Genomic DNA, 17,803 nt, shown 5'->3' on the forward strand with positions numbered 1-17,803 from the left:
AAAAAATAATGGGGTAGAAGACAGAGAGGAAAACAGACAATAAATGGTAACAATCTACATTTAGACTGAGTCATCTGATCATTTGCTAAAGCTCTTCCTGAATGTTGTGGCTTTTTCTCTGGTTCTGTACTTCACATCATCAGAATCAACTTGGCTAAGGCAAGACCATGGCTGGCAGTAGCTGGAATATCACATAGTCCTTGGGAATATCCCACGCAGGCAAAGTGTTTCATAGCTTGTTCTTTGTTGGGCTGTGGATACCTTTCCTTGGGAATCAGCCTTAATTAGGCAATAGAGTGTAAGTGCTCTTGACCTTCCTTATATTACAAAGGCCATGTAATCATTTCAGAAAAACTTAAAATCCTTCATTCCCCTTTGATTTCTTATTAAAAGTTGTGCGAAATAATTAATTATTCCCTTAAGGTCCTTTATCAATTATGCTGTTTATCTCTGTACTTTGGAGCCTCTGTACTTCTAAAGATTTCATTCAGTTCATCGACAATTAGTTTGAGAGCATGGATTTCTGTGTTCTCTAACTTACAGGATGTGACTTCAATTTTTATGTTGCACTACTTATTTTTCATTCAGATATTGATGTAAAATTCATTCCTTTTTCATATATAAGGTAGAATTTTACAATAAGTATGTGTGCTGCTGCTGCTGCTAAGTCACCTCAGCGTGTCCGACTCTGTGCGACCCCACAGACGGAAGCCCACCAGGCTCCCCCGTCCCTGGGATTGTCCAAGCAAGAACACTGGAGTGGGTTGCCATTTCCTTCTCCAATGCATGAAAGTGAAAAGTGAAACTGAAGTCGCTCAGTCGTGTCTGACTCTTAGCGACCCCATGGACTGCAGCCCACCAGGCTCCTCCATCCATGGGATTCTCCAGGCAAGAGTACTGGAGTGGGGTGCCACTGCCTCCTCCGTAAGTATGTGTAGTACCACAGATTTCTTAAATATATAAAACAACATGAATAAGAGTAACACTGGACTATTTTCTCAGATTTTCAAAAAATAAATAGAAAGTAAAGAAAAAAAGCTCTAGCCCTAGGACTCAATGGAAAATGTCTATACCTAGCTTATATTACATTCCTATTATACTATTATTTGTGAGTTTACTTTTGAAAACTTAAGAAAATCCAGTATCTAAGAGTGACCTTAAAATATACAATATACCTTTCTATCCTAGAAAATTTTAAGGGTGATTCCTGTGAAATGGATGCACAGTATAGTTAATTCTCTATTAACAGAAGAAATCCAAGGTTCAGATAATCTTGGCAATTAAGATGTCTACACTTGTCATTCATCATGAATATGCTATAGGGTGGTAATTATTATACTTTTAACCTCCTGGGAAACTGCAGGAAAAAAATTCCTGAGCCCAGTGAAGAGTGGGTCCCATAAACCTGCCAGCCCTTAGATGGGCCCCCACTGAAGAAATGCATGTCAGGGTGTGAAGGGCTGATTCTTGGTCTTCAAGTCTATCATGATAGGATGATAAAGGCCAACTTAGGACGGCGAATGGAGGAACTTGTTTCAAATGCATTTTTGTGTGCTGAGGCAGAAGTCGTATCAAAGGACTGTTCTTGTGAATCAGACTCTACATTTCTTCAATTTCTAAATCCGGCTTCACCTGTGCACCCTGTACAGCAGGCAGCAGGACTGTGTGGGACGGAGTCAAAGCTACTTCAACCTATTAGGTTCCATACTGGACTTCCACACACAGTGCTTCAAGTTCTGAGGCAAATTAAACAATGACCTTGAACTCTGTGAGACGCTGCATAATCTCAGCAAAAACAAAGGTCAGCTCTGTGAGGAAGAGTGAGCACAAATAACCTTCCTCTAAGTCCTGCCAATGGGCACTGTCCTGCCACAAATCTGCTTCCTGTTTATACACATTACAAGTGAGCACTACTGTGGATGATGACGACAACTCAATGAATGACAGCTGACCTTTGTCGATGGCTTACAAGTCCCTGGTACTACACCGACTACCTCTAAAAAGAAAGGCTAACTAACAAGCTTTGAATAATCAGATAAACAGAGGTCAGACCATGAGGATCCAACATATTCAAAGCAAAACAAAACTTTAAACAAAACAAAGCAACCTGTACTTTAACTTATTTTATTTTTTGAACTGCAGAGTTTGCAGACATATTGTAATTAGAGGACAAAATACAAAATACAGGTACTCACTCTGGTTTTTACACTTCGGTCAGTTCCAGCTTCCAACAAGAGTTTAATACATTCTTTATTTCCATTTTTACAGGCCAGGTATAGAGGTGTCTGTCCTCCATCAGCAGCATGATTAATATTAGCATCATATGCAATTAATAATTCTACACACCTAAACACAACATTATGATTAATTATATACAAACTCAGTTTGACGTCTGAAGTACCACTTGACCAAGATATTAAAAAAAGCAAATACTGCTAGAGGAATTTTGCATCTTTATTTATTACATGAATTATTATATATATATAATCTCAATTATTACTGGTCTTATTATATAGATACTATTTTAAGAAGGCTGGAAGATATTTTAATTACTCCCATGAAAATTTAAAACAACAGCTTTGATCAAGGGTGAATACCTGGTTTATGACACTTCTCTGTAAACAACCTATAAAAGTAGAGTCCTTGGAATATGTTTAACTGTGCTTGACATATATATTATTTGTGGTTCAAAATAGTTTGAACCTGGAAAAGAGTCAGGCTGCTGAGTCATTCTGAGATTTTCACTTGAGAAAATAATTATAAATAGCGCAGACAGCAGGGCACCATGTGCCTCCACTATAAAAGGCAGGGAGACGGAGGAAAGGGCCATTTGGGGGAGAAAAGGCAGCAAAGGCTGTTTTGCCCCCCTGCAATGGGGCTAGTTTACAAGGAAAAAAGACACAGTTCAGCAGAAATACATTGCCCCGAGAATCAGGAAGGACAGCAATGAGGTGAATTCAAGACTTCATGGCACTTAGGAACTGACTACAGTTTGCAAAATTAGATGAGAATAAATTTAGAAAAGAGGAATAAATCATAACCCAATGAAGAAGCAATGAACATCTTTGGGTTTTTGCTCAGAGGCAGGCTTTCTCTTGGCTTCCTCTGGCAACATTCAATTTGTTTACACATTAGAAAAAATAAGTTACATATTGATGTGTATCTCATATACATTTAAATTAACCAAGCCTCCCTGCCTTTCCCCGGGGTTCTCCCTTTTTGCAAATCCATCCGTGCCTCCATTCCCATGACTGCTACACTATCCAAGCAAGTAGCCCTACAGATTGCCTACTGGCAGGAAAGGCAAAGGATAGTCCAGAAGAAGAATCTTTCCTGGAGGACTCAGAATACATGCAAAAAGGCGGCAGCAAAATCAACAGTTCTGATCAGCAATAATAAATTCAGAGTGCTGAGATATATGTTCAACATGCAGAAAAAAAGTAATATATATAAAGGATGCATTTTGAACTTTTAAAAATTCATATTTACAAAAGAATGGCAGCAGTGTGAAACTGAAAAACCTTATGTCAAGAATTCTGAGATTTGTTCATTGCTTAACGTTAATTAATGTTTGTTAATGAAACATTTCTGTTCGGATAGTAAAAGCTAAAAGTTGAAAACAGCTTTCATCCTCCACAGACTACCATTTCAGCACAGGCAAAGAAAGCAATTTAGCTATATTCTATCAATATTATTAAAATATCACTTGATTACAAAAAGTTATCTCTCTATTCAACTGACTTGTTTAAGCAACTGAAGAAATCACTGCTAAACTTAGGTATATTCTAATTACAGGCTCTTTTTGATTTTGTGCTCTAACTTCTTTAAGCATGTAAGTTCCTGCTTCAGTTTTTTTTTAAAAATGATCAAGCAAGGTGCATACTCGAACAATTTATAATAATAAATAACGTGTGTGTGTGTGTTGAGGTGGTGGAAAATAGTGAACAATGAAGTGTGTAACAATCCATTACATAACCACATACACAGTTGACTGTCCATATGTGCAGGTTTCACATTTGTGAGTTCAACCAACCCCAGATGGAAAATACTTGGAAAAAAAATCCTAGGAAGTTACAAAAAGCAAAACCTGAATTTGCCACATGCTCGCAGCTATTTACATAGCATTTACATTGTATTAGGTATTATAAGTAACCAGAGATGATTTAAAGTGTACAGGGGGATGTGCGTAGATTATATGTAAATACTGCAGCATTTTATATAACAGACTCAGAGTATTCTCGCATTGTGGCATCTGTGGGTGGTCCTGGAACCAATCCCCCACAGACAGGAGGGATGACTTTATGTTGATAGGCTAAAAATAATCTTCCTCTTCGGAAGCAAGTTCATTCACACGAGGTTTGGAAACAGCATATTCCTCTTCTTCACTTCCCAATATACAACTATCTATTATTAAGAAGAGCAAATTTAGGATCCTCCCTTGCATTTAAATTCTCAAAGATGTTTAGTTGAATTTACTTGCCAAAGGATCTTAAGTACTAGTTTACACATTCAGCCAGAACTAAAATATATGTGCAAATCATAAAGAGGCTCTTTTCATGAAGGGGAAAAAAAGGGATTAAGAGCATCACTTACTTGAAATGTCCCTGAGCAGCTGCAGCACACAAGGGTGTGAAGCCATTTTTATCAGCAGCATTGACTTGGGCTTCTGCATTCAGCAGCAATCTCACACAGTCTATGGATTTTAATAGAAAGCCATTTTAATTTCCCACTTAGATTCACCATGAGCCAAATTCTATACAGGCTGTAGACAGATACTAACCCCAAGGGACCTCTCTCATGCACAGCTCATCTGACATTTCTTTCAAGGTCGATATAAGATTCCACAGGCTATTATGAAGGAAAAGAAGCCTCTTTCCCCCAGGATCATATACCCCAGACTCATCAACTAAGACAAGGTTTCTTTCATTTTTGGGGGGCGCCCGGGGGAAGAGTGACTGATGAGTGAAAGGAGAGTCGTATGTCAGAGAATGTTTTACCAGGTTTTTCCATCAGACAATCCCAGAAAAAAATGTTACTGGATGGAAAATAAAATTCTTTGACTAAACTGAAATACCATTCTTGGTATTTAAATAGTTAAATCTTACTTTCTGGTGTTTAATCATTAAAATGCTTTCATGTTGTGGTCATCTTAGACTTAATTCCTGAATGAATATTAAGGAGAACCTCTAGAAAGTCACCAGACTCAAGCATGAATACCACTTAGACCTACGTTCCACATGTTATTTACTAGACTGCATTTCTCTATATTAGAGGAAATTCCTACTGTACTTTGGAAGAAGTACTCCAAAACAGTTTTAAAATAATGAGTTCTCATACTGTAGTTCCCTAGAATCTTCTATGCAGCCCACTGGAACACACTGAAGCTCTGAAACTTCCAAGAAAGCCACATTATGTGAATTCACCAAGGATCACATGGCTTATATATGCCTACTATCTAACTTTGCATTTGCCATCAGATCATGTCTTTATTTGCACTATTGTTATGTTTTAGTATATTTGACTATAAGATTTGCTTTTTAAGGAACAAGATTAATTCCCCAACTTCATCAATATGTCGTGTATAGTTGCACAACCTCTCAGTTCTCTTAAAAAATTCAAATAACTATAAATTGGTTCTAACTACAGAACAATTTCAGACCCCTGATCTTTCCTAACTACTAAAACTTTCCCTCACTGCAGCATATGCTAAAGCCCTACGGCTTTACTTTCACAGGCATCAGCCATTTCTAAGAGACAAATTAGGGCTATTTTGTCCTGGCCAAAGCGATCACAGATGGGGGCTTTATTCAAAATGTGTTTTACAGTTACTAGACCCCAAACTTCTAGGCACACAATACATTTTACTGTGCATAAAACAAAGACAACTTTTTGCTAGCTGCAAAATTTTACATTGTTACTGAACTGTCCAAATTGGATTTTTAAATGTTTACAAAACTTTAAATCATGTAAAAAAAAAGTTTTTTATTTCACCTGGAAGAGAAAATGTGAAATAATAATTTTGCTCATAATAATGGCTACAGTGCTTTTAACTCGTCATCCTTTTGCAAGAGGGTGATACAGTGAAGAAAGAAGGTACCATCTTTACCTGTATGTCCATTCTTAGCAGCAGAATACAAGGCAGAATGGCCATCTTCACAGGAGTAATTAATGTCCAGTCCTTCTTCATTAAGCAGCATTGATAATAAAGTGACATTTCCCTGGGCAGCAGCTTGCTGAAGAAGGGTGGGCCTGCCAGCCAGGGGGGCAGGACCACCACTCATTAGCAAAGGGGTTAGGGAGGGTGACCAGCCTGTGGGTTAAAGTGACCCTAGTTAGAGAGTAGGAGCAAGGATAAGAGACAGATATTAACCATTCCTTTCCAAATTACACACACACAGACACATGAACACGTACCCCTAGAGGATTAAGTGGTTTCTAATATGACCAATCTGTTAATATTTACTTTAGCATACATCTGTACTGTTATTTCAATCTTATATCTGTTGCTAGTTAAATTAATATACATAGTGACAAATTATTTTTAGTTGTCAGTCTTGTACAGATAAGCGTTAAAGTGGTGATTGGTTTCAGGAAACAAGAAGGCTGTCTTGTTTTAAAAGTTCGAGCTCCTCCTCAGGATTCCAAAACAAACTGAATTTTAAAACTATGTACAGATTTTCTCAGTTTTGTTATTAACTGAAAGATATCTTTAGGCACAGGACAGAAATAATTCTAAAAAACAGAAAATTTCCTTTTTTCTACAACGTTTCCAAGGTACTTAATTTATAAATTTTATATAAACCATTGAGATGGACCAAATACCGTGAAGGAATATTTACATTCTTTGAATTCCCTTATTTGGGAAGAAAAATAGTGGGCGGCCAACTATTAAGTATTAAGAACTAATAGAAGCACAACATACATAGAATATACCAGCACAAATACTCAATACACAAAGGAAGACTATATCATCTGGCCATCTTCACATTTTGTACCAAAAACTTTTAATCAGCTAACAAAACAGGACACTCTACCATATAATTTTAACAAAAGTCATAAGAGTTATCATAGTTAGGATTTCTCATCAGTATTTAGCAGCTTTAGAAGAGAATCTGTTAAGTGTGTGAAGTCGGCTGCATATAGCATGGAAAATTTTCTGAATTCTTCCTTGATCAAAAGGCTGTAAAAACAGTAAAGTAAAAATGTTTATTTAATGTAATATATAGGTATTTAGTGTATTTTAGGCTTAAATATAGTTAACTTTCAAAATAAGTCATTTTTCCTTCTTCCTTAAAATCTGAAAGTAAAGCCCCAAAAATCTGAAAGTAAAGTTGATGTGTATATGGGGGTATGTGTGCACATATTCACTCCTGGGGTACACTTTCTACATCTGTCTAGTAACAGTCTCTGCAGTTAAGATACAATGATAGACCTTTACTATGCCCTGCATCTTTACTACCTCGGTACCAGGATAATATTCTGAGTACATGGGTGTTCTATTAATACATAATAAACTTATCATTGAATCTTAAATTACTGACCTTAAATTATTTCAGTAAAGATTAAAAAGGTGAATATCAAAGTATTCCTCAGAACTTTAAAAATTCTTCAGAAAAACACCAAAGCAGTTTCTACAAATGAAACTGACTGCTTATTAGAAACTGGATATTACATCTTCAATTATTTGGATCTCTGGGTAATTTATTGCTTTTACTCAGACTATAATAACATTAAAATTCAAATGCTCATAAAATTAGATATTTATCTAAACTCTATGATATTTTCCCATTGATATTCATTAGCTCTTCTTACAAAAGTAACATTTTTTACTTCATACTTACAAGAAGGCTCCTCTCTGGTACATTTTACCTTTTGTATTTTCTTAAAAACAAACAAAAAAACAAGCCCACAAAAATTAAATCAGTACTTATTAGAAATGGATGATAAACAGAGAAATTATAAATACCCAGGTATGAAACCTGGACTGCAAAGCAAGCACAAAGGCAATCCGAGGGCACTGGCATGTGCTTCTCTGTGAACAGGAGGGACCACCCCACACTCTTGCTTGTCCAGCTCCCCCGCCTTCCTTCCTCCCAACCTCCAGCCCCGTCCCCTCGCTCCCTCAGTATCTCCAACTCAAACCGGGGGTGGGGGCGGTCCTCAGTTCTCCATATCCTTTTAGGAATATGAACAGGTACATATTAAATAGTTTGCCATTCTTTTGAGTTTTGTTTTCATTTTTCTTTTTTTTCAGATGATTCTAGCCATTTGGGACAATTAAAATATAAATATATTTTAACTGTTTTTTTATGGAAATATTCAATTATGGATATAATTTCCTGGGAAATCTGATTTCTAATGCTAAGCTATCTTAAAGACAAAATATTTTATTCAAAAATTTTCTCAATCTTTAGACCACCCAAGAATCTTATAGTTCTGTAATATAAAGACTCCAGAAGAATATATATCAATTCTCTTATTTTCTTCTTTTAAATATATTGAAAAAGTCTTTAAAAATGAAAATCACTTTATAAATACCAAGTATTCTTAAAGTTAAAAATTCTTAAATGTATTCTTAAGTACATTTTTTATCTCCACTACCACTTCCAATTTTCTCCAGGCTCAGGAAGCTTAAATTACTATAATAAATCCTGTTATAAATATGGGAAAAATAAAACTTCACCATGAGACTTTGTTCATGTGAAATTCCCCACAATGATCAAAATTATAATATTTAGTTGACTGGTTAAGTAATGGTTAAGTAATGCCTGAACAGACCTGCAGTCATATAGCTACTTTAATGACCCTAGCAAAAGGTCATTCAGCTACAGTGTCATATGCAAACATTAGTACAAGTGAGCATCTTGCAGAACATGCAGTGATGAAGGGAACAGACAGAACGTGCAATAGCAGAGGAGTTGAGAACAGCTTCCGGCATCAGCTTCAGAGTGTGGAGAAGGTTAATCTCATTCATAGCTCAGAGGGATCTCATTTTCTGACTTAGTCTTTAAGCCAATCAAACATGGAGAAGAATTTTTTTTATGCATGTTTACCTACGGAAAAAAATCTGAACCAAATCAAATAAAATGTATCAAACAACTTTTTTAAGAAAAAGGGAAAAAAAAAAAAATTCCAAGGGTATGGAAACTCAGTTGCCCGGAGTGATTTTTGGTTTAGGCTTCTGTTCATCGAACAATTAATGTGTCCGTGTGACAAGTTCAGGAGCAGCAAGAAGTTCTAATCTGTTTGGAACTTTAAATTCTAAACATTTTGAATTATTTAAATTTTACTTAAATAATAAAACTGTTAACGCTTGGCCATAAAGTGTTATTTAAAAATTTTACATTTGGCTCTAAAAGGGCTAACTGAGTTAATGTACAAAACAATTCATCAAAGTGATATCCTTTGTCATTGCAATTCTCTTCAGTGCTTTAATCATAATTGTTTATCATAGATATAAGCTGATGTAGAAATGTAGATTTTTAGGGTTTCAAAGATAATGGGATCCAGAATTCCAAGAAGGGAAAGGTAGTGAACTACTACTTGAAAAATTCAACAGGCAAGTTAAACACATCTTTTTGGTTTGGAACTATTATTACTTTTTTTGGTTCAGTGCTTTCATTTTTAGATGAAAAAACTAATGACTTAGAGAGAATCTGTTCTTTAGGGTAATACCTAGAAAGGAGCAGAAATGGACTAACACTGCCTCTTTACACTCAGCCCAGTGCTCTTTTCACCACTGACCCTGGAGCACACATCCCCCAGGTATTTGGGAGGTGCATGTGTCCCCGTTTCCTACTCTGATCATAATGACACTAGTAACTGTTGACCAGATGAAAACCCTTCAATGAGCCTATGCTTTGGAGAGGTACATGCTCACCCAGGCGAGGCAGATTAAGAAGCAGGATGGAGGGCACTCTGGTGCTTCCCAAGTTGCAATGGGCATGGCAGCCAAAAGGGGGGCATCTAAGTGGAAAGAGAGTTGAAATCTTCTACCTTATTCACAAAGTTTCTGTTGACCTACATCCACAGCTGAGTTAAACACCCCAACTATGCAACTATAATAACATTTCTATCTCCCCTAGTAGACTGGATGTTCGGCAAATGCTTGCTGATACCTAAACAAATTCCACTGCCTCCTTTTTCCTCCTAATAAACTATACCTTCTAATCAAATGACATGGCAGGCTGTTATGCCACCAAAGGTAACCTTGCAGTGGTCGAACTGCAAAATCAGAGAAGAGAAAATGAGGAACCAGTTTCATGGATCTTCTGTGACTGCTGTTTCTTTGGTTCTACAATTTATTCTCTCTTGCTTTCTACACACGAGCAAGGGCTTTTTTTTTTTTTTTTTTTCAGAGGAGCTATGATTCTTTTATCCAAAATCCTAGACAGGTCATTTTGGTGAATATATAATGGACTAGAATTCTATGACTCCAGAGGTTAACTTACATGCTGCTGACAAAACATTCTTCAGTCATGGATCCTGATTTTAAAGCTTTTCCACTGAAACCAAAGGGCTCTAGGAGCTGAACCCTGGAGCACAGTAATGACCCAGGCAGCCACTGGCAAAGCATCAGGGTACAAAGCAAAGATGGCTTTTTTTTTTTAAGTGAAAAAATTTACATATCACAGGAAGTGTTTTGTGTTTCACAGTCCATGCATTCACGTCAACAGCACTGCCAGGGCTCCAAACATTTTTGGAACTTGTGTTCTGTGAGTACCTTAGGTCCATACAGCACATTCTCTGATGCTCCTGAATAGTAGCAAAAATTCCTCCTTTGAGGGTAGATTTAACTTGCTGGAAAAGGGCCGTGAGAAAGGCCATCCAGTTCAATAGTACCATTTTGGATTAAAAAATAAGATATCACAAAGCAACACTGAAGTCAATTCTAAAGCAAATTTTCAAAATACAAGCAGTAATAGTACCTCTATTTATTCATCAGTCATGCTGCTCTAAGCTCAATACCACATTCTTTGCATGTTATGATATTAAATCCTAACAGCCACATTCCCCAATATGCACAGCATAAGCTCCATATGAAGGATGAGAAAATTTGCTCAGTTCAAGAAAAATCACCCAAAACACAGAGCTGTAAATGCCAGAGCCTAGATTCCAATGCAGACCTAACTAACATCAAATCCATGCTGTTTCCAATTTCCAATTTTGCCCCTTAATGTATGAACCTAACATCTCAAGGAATTGACTATTTAGGAGACAGCTTATAACTGTAACAAGCAGTCTTGTTACACTGCTCTCACTACCTGATAATTAGCAAGTACAGTGCTACCTTCTTTTCTTATTTCTATGCTTCTCCCTAAATCTTAAAAAAAAAACACAGCTCAAATCTTCCTTTAATTCTTAAAAGTTCTCTCTCATTCAGATCCAACAGCCTCTGCTAAGCACCAACATCCTGGGGCAGGAGAGACCCTGCAAAGTTCCATCAAAACTTTGGCACTGTAACATTATTTTAGAGCCACTTTTAGTCAGTGAAGACCTGCTGCTGCTGCTGCTGCTGCTAAGTCGCTTCAGTTGTGTCCGACTCTGTGCGACCCCATAGACGGCAGCCCAACAGGCTCCCCCGTCCCTGGGATTCTCCAGACAAGAACACTGGAGTGGGTTGCCATTGCCTTCTCCAATGCATGAAAGTGAAAAGTGAAAGGGAAGTCGCTCAGTCGGGTCCGGCTCTTAGCGACCCCATGGACTGCAGCCCACCAGGCTTCTCAGTCCATGGGATTCTCCAGGCAAGAGTACTGGAGTGGGGTGCCATTGCCTTCTCCAGAAATGCCAATAAAAAGCAATGCTTCCTTTAGCACTATAAAACAAAAAGGGAAAAATCTAGTTCTTCATCAACTCGTTGTTCAAGAGTCCCAGATTCAGTGACTTTATGAACCACATCTGCAATGGAAACCTCCAATACAGCCCACGTGCTATGTCACCCATCTGTGCTTAAGTGTTAGCGCTAAACAAAGTAAAACAACTTTTGAAGTAAACTTCGAATAGAGGTTTATAAGCACACACACTATTTTTGAGGTTAAAAAAGGCAACACCAAACTGATATTAAAACACAGAATATACCAATTACAGAACGCCTCTAATCAATTTGATAACCCAAAGTAGACTGTAGTGTTAATAACTACCTGAAAGCATTCTTTCAAATAAGCCATCTCAGAAGGGGTAGAATTGAACACATGCTGTCTGGAGATGGCTAATAGTGAAATCTTGTGAGATAAATATTTTATAAGAAAGATGAGTCTTTCCTCCCATGGAAATGCTTCAGTTTCTCTAAATTAATGGTCTCCGTGTGCTCCAAACCACTGCTTTCAGGTTATTTTTAAAAGAAGAAAGCACTCAGCATAACAAAACCGCAATTCATATAGCAAGATGAATCACCATACCCTGGAGCCTTCAAAGAAAATCACACACAAAAAAAAAAGAAGGGAAAGAAATAGAAAAAAAAGTATCAGATTAAAAAAAAAAAAAGTTTTAAGGCAATGTGAAGGAAATGAAGGCAAGTGAGAGAACAGGCCACATTCTTAAAGAAGGATATAACATTTCAATCCCTTTACCTGATGCTGTTACCAGGAGGCTGTCAGAGGCACCTGCTCTACGGGATGAGGCACTAACAGGGTTTATGGAAGAGCGAAAGGCAGTGGTGGTGGGAATGACAAGGGAACTTTCTGAACATGCAGGTTGGTTCAGTCCAGGGGTTTCAGCAGGCCAGGCACCCACCTGAGATGTGGCCAGGGCTGAAACGGCACAGCCTGCGGGTGCCACAGTTAAATCTATGGATGGTTTTGGTGGCAGCTGAGGGGAGGAAGATTTAGAGAGATTCTCCTCATTTATTACCCTGTTCCCTTGTGGCAAACTGGAAGGAGGCGAAGCCACAGTTTTGTTATCAGCTTTGATCCCTGTGCTGGAGGCCCTGCTGCTATCCATGATAACCTTGAGTTGGGGGTGCGGTGGAGAAGGAGTTTGGGAGAGCCCTGGCTTTTTTGGAGGGATGGGAGGAGGGTTTCCTCTGTCAACTCGGGCCCCACCAGGAGTCTTTAAACTGGTTCGACCAACCGGGGGGTAGGTGCCAACGTCCCCCGTGGGGGACGCTCCAGGTCTCGGGGGTGCTCCCGCCGGGGGGCTTGTAAATCTCGACAGTGCTTGGGTCACAGTATTCCGAGCAAGCTGTTTGGCCACTAGGTTGTCACGACTTGTAGGAGAGACTTCTCTGGATGGAGGGCTTTGGGTGGTGTTTCCATTTTGGTCTGGGTCATTAGCATTACTGCCCTGAAATCGAAATCGAGCCGCTTGGATGCGTGGGTTCAGACCCGGATGTAGAGGCGCGCTGGCACTCGGTGACTGTAAACTGTGCGGAGGCGGTGCGGGCGTGTGCCCGGAGGCCGGGGAAACTGCACTGGGTAGTGGGCTTGGGCTACTGGTTAAATCTGGTGTTGAGCCGGTGCTCGGTCCATTTTCCTCAATTCTGTTTGCACTTGGAGGTGGGACAGTGGGCAGAGAGGAGCCTATCAAGTCACCGTGGGAAACCTGCCTCTCGATACCCGGTCTGACCGAGGCGGCACTGGGGCAGGCATTCCCCTTGGCACCGGCGGAGACTAGGGGGCTCCCCGTGGCAGGCTTTACGGGCACGGTCAAAGGCAACTTCTTCAGGGGCTCAGCAGTCTCCACCACTAGGTCTGTCTGGCACGCAACAGATCTTGTCATTGGGCCTTCTGTTGCCACAGATATGGACACCAAACGTCTATCTTTTGTCTTCCGGGGGAGGGAGAGGCTGGGTTTGCTGTCATTTCCCCTTTTCAGCTGCTCGATCATCTTCTTCATCTTGTCTATCTCCTCTTTGAGGTCAGTGGTGTGTGCTTCTTCTCGGTGCAGCTTGGCACGAAGCTGTTCCCGCTCCGTGTCAAACTCCGAGAGCTGCTTTTCCATCTGAGCTTCCATTTCTGAGCTTCTTCGTTTCTCCGTGGCGAGTTCCTCCTCTAATGCGCTGGTCTTTTTCTTCTCCTCTTCCAGTTTGGCCATCACCTCTTCCAGCTTCTGGGCCTCCTCTAGGACTTTCCCGGAGAGCTGCTTGCACTCCTTGACCAGCATCAGGACCACGTGCTTGTTCTTGCCTCGCTCCTCCTCCAGGCGGGCAGCCAACTTCTTGTGCTCCTGCTCAAGTGCTTGGAGCTGAAGCTTCTCCATCTCCAGCTGAAAGAAATGCACAGGACAACCCTGATTAATAGGCAGAGGATTCTTTTCAGCCAAAGATGGGGAGAGATTTGTATTAAACTTTATAACAACTGTATGGTCTGGGTTAGCTAAGGCGTGAGATTTCTGAAATGAGTTGGGAGATGATGGATAATATTTTAGAGACTCATTAAAATGATAAAATAGATGTTAATGGTTTTATAAAAAACATCTCAATCATAGCAACAGAAAAAATTTTTAATGTAAGTTAACTATAGAAAAGGAGAAGGGTAATTTGATGCTTCAAATCACAACACATAGTTCAGAAAGGTCTGCTTCTGTAAAAACAGAACTCTGGTAGAGAACTTTTTATTTTTAATGTGTAATGCCTTAGAATTACTAATCTTTGAGGCACTGTAAAATGAAAAGTGCTGAAAACAGAGGACTTCAGTTAAATTCTAAACTCCTATACTTGCTAATCATATTACTTAGCTTTTTTTTTTTTTTGGCAATCTACTTTGAGGTTACAAGTGAGGATTTGCTGGAAAAGTCATGTAAAATCATATATGAAAGTTATTTTAACTCATATATAAGAAATATTAGAAATATAGTCATGGGACTTCCCTGGCTGTCCAATGGTTAGGACTTTGTGCTTCCACTGCAGGAGGCACAGGTTCCAACAGTAGTGGGGGAACTAAGATCTCAAATGCCATGTGGTGCAACCAAACAAATAAAAAATATAATCAGTATCAGTGAACCCCAAGTCTGACTTCCTCTCTTTCAGTTCCCCTTTGCCCACTTGGGTCCCATGACACTGGTCTCCCTGATGTTTCCTGAACGTCATCCTGCCTCAGGGTCTTTGGTCTTGTCTGTCTGCATAGAAATTCCACCATGACCCATCACACAGGGCTCCTGCACTGAGGAGTTTGTGTACTGCACAAGGGTGGTCGGCTGCAAGGGTGCTCAGATGCTCAGTCATGTCTGACTCTGTGACCTCAGGGACTGTAGGCCTCAGGCTCCTCATCCATGGGATTCTCCACGCAAGAATGCTGGACTAGGGTACTGCAAGGGTGAGAGGAACCAAAATCCAGCTCTCACCATTGTCTGCCCAGGCCTGGGGCTGCATCTGCCTGGAAAGAAGAGCACTTTTTCCTTCAGGAGGAGGGTCTGTCTGCTCATTGAGCAGGATTTAAACCCTAGGATTTAGGCTTCTCAAAACAACATTTGCCTAGTTGATCAGCACAGAGAAGGAGATTTTAAAAACCTTTTTACCTCCACCTGGGCTTTTCTAATAAGCACCAAAACACCCAATGGCACAAAAGCCTGGCTGTTTTACTCCTTCCGCCCTCTGCTCAACTGTCACCCTCACAGCGAGGCTGCCCTCACCACCCTGTGGAAGACAGTCCTTTCCATCCTTTAGTGAATCACCCTTTGGTTGGCACCTGCCTACCCCCAACTAGAACAGGACTCATGAGGGCAGGGACTCTGTCTTCTTTGCTACTGTGTCTGAATTAATGAAATTAACACAGTTCATAGAAACATCAATCTTCCAAACAACCGAGGGAGGGCCTTTCTGATACACAGATACAATTCTAACATCTTCACCCAAGTTTCTCACTTCTCTCCAGGGAATGCGCCATGAAGTGCTTGTGAGGGATACATCTCAAGCTGGGCTGCAGCAGCCAAGCGGGTCCACATGCCTTGTCTTCCCAACTAGAGACAATGTCTTCATGGTGGCCCATAAAGGGGCTTACAGATCATCAAGGTAAAAGCAGATCTACCCAATTAAAGACATGGAAAGAACTCACCTATCCTCAGAGGTTAAACACAAATATACTCTCAAGAGAGACAGTAATTATTTAACTTGGCTTTAAGTAATCAATAACAGAGACAGGAAATGCTCGCATGACCCATCAGTTGAGAATGTGTTCCTGTTCCTCACCATTAAAGCCACTCCTCCATCCCCCTTAGTCAGACATGAGACCAAAAGCAAAGAATGGCTCACTGCCCAGTGGACAGTCAGAGGCATTATTCATTTATTTGGGGATCCTTCTGGCTTTGAAGAAGTCACTGAATAGCACTGCAATAGGTCCTATAAAGAGGTGATCAAGAATCCAAATAATTCCCCAAGAATAATCAGACACTTGTCCATACACATACACTCTATTGTATATGAAATTTGGGGGTTGACTTCATAAGTAGATTAGGTAATATTTGAAGAACAATAGTGCTGTCCTATACTTGATTTATACCTGTATTTTATTCATCTGGGTGCCTCACAGAAAGTTGAACTTATTCATAGCTAAAGCACTTTTAATTCTTCTAAATGCATTAAAGTAAGTTGCTACGGAAGACATACCAGAAAGTTAGAAGTATAGAGAAAATATTTAATAGGTTTTGTATTACTCCCCCTTCCAAATTCTTATAGCAACCAATGTAGGAAAAAAGCACAAATCAGGTCAATTTTCATCTTATTTTTAAAATATATGATTTTCATAACCTACCTCGATGTGGAAAAAAAAACATTGTCTTCTAGAATTGAAGGGCCACTTGCACTTTACAGAACAGCCAAATGGAGGACAAGTCAGTGATTTCCCTGACGTGGTCCACTGGGTCAGTGTCAGGATCCTGGCATTCATTTACGGCTCCAACTGTTTCAAGTTTTCCTCACCCCACCACACATGCAGCCCATGGTATTTCTATACTGGGTCATCTCACTCTATTTTTGAAACAACTTCCATCTCTTACATTTTAGAATCGAATTAAAGATTCGATTCTAATCTAATCAACTCAACTAATCTCAGGTATCTAAACAGAAAACTATACTTCTAGAAAAGCAGCCATTAGTCTTTTTTATCTGTGTTCTTCCATCATTCGTGCCTTATAAATCCTATCTCAGACAAACATGCGTCTTTTAATCTCACTACAGATAGCAGAGCACAGAGAAAATCACATAATTGATGTGCCTACTACACATGGCTCCCAACTCAATTGAGTTCTGAGCCCCCATCATCAATCACTCTACCTAACTCTGTTTAGCTTCCTCTACCATTTACTATTTCAGGGGATATTTAAACCTCTGTCATTCTCCCCAATACTTCACCCAATGACAACTCAAGTGACTCTCAGTCTCCCCTAACAGACTCTTTGATCAAGAACATTCAGACTAACTCATTCCCTGCACATCCTGTCTCCTCCCTTAAGCGTTTTTATGGCCATATCAATCCATTCATCCTTCCTTTCACTCTAAGGGAAAGATGTTTCCAACTGCTGAAGGTCAGACTTTCTTCAACAATTAACTTCATTATTCCTGTCACCTCTGACTTGCTCCATTAGTGACCACACTGCTGTGTATAAACATTAAACATCCCCCTCTCTATCTGCTCCTTCCAATAAGCACATAAATGTACTCCAAAACTCAAAAAATAATTTTTATATTTAAAAAATGTCCTTGACTATTCTGACCCAAAAATAAAGTTCTTCTGTTTTAAAGAGTAAGAAGTGTAGTTACAGCATGCGTGCATGCTCAATCATGTCTGACTCTCTGTGATTGCATGGGCTGTAGCCCACCAAGCTCCTCTGTCCATGGAACTCTCCAGGCAAGAATACTGGAGTGGGTTGC

General features: G+C 39.5%; 1 protein-coding gene across 3 annotated transcripts in view; it reads right to left on the reverse strand.

Annotated features, from left to right (window-relative positions):
- The window catches only part of CTTNBP2 (cortactin binding protein 2), a 169,370-nt gene that overhangs the window by 71,378 nt on the left and 80,189 nt on the right, over positions 1-17,803 (reverse strand). For 2 of the 3 annotated variants that reach the window (XR_003510776.1, XM_027539614.1), the window contains exons 4-7: positions 12,570-14,202; positions 6,107-6,310; positions 4,594-4,693; positions 2,196-2,346 (exon numbers count right to left, since the gene is read on the reverse strand). Coding sequence is in view for 2 of the 3 variants with exons in the window: in XM_027539614.1 (XP_027395415.1) it covers positions 2,196-2,346; positions 4,594-4,693; positions 6,107-6,310; positions 12,570-14,202 (2,088 nt within the window). In the remaining variant the exon portion in view is untranslated. The remainder of the gene's footprint in view (positions 1-2,195; positions 2,347-4,593; positions 4,694-6,106; positions 6,311-12,569; positions 14,203-17,803) is intronic. The other variant, XM_027539615.1, reaches the window with a different exon arrangement.

The sequence above is a fragment of the Bos indicus x Bos taurus genome, chromosome 4 (genome assembly GCF_003369695.1).
Source record: "Bos indicus x Bos taurus breed Angus x Brahman F1 hybrid chromosome 4, Bos_hybrid_MaternalHap_v2.0, whole genome shotgun sequence".
Taxonomy (NCBI): Eukaryota; Metazoa; Chordata; class Mammalia; order Artiodactyla; family Bovidae; genus Bos; species Bos indicus x Bos taurus.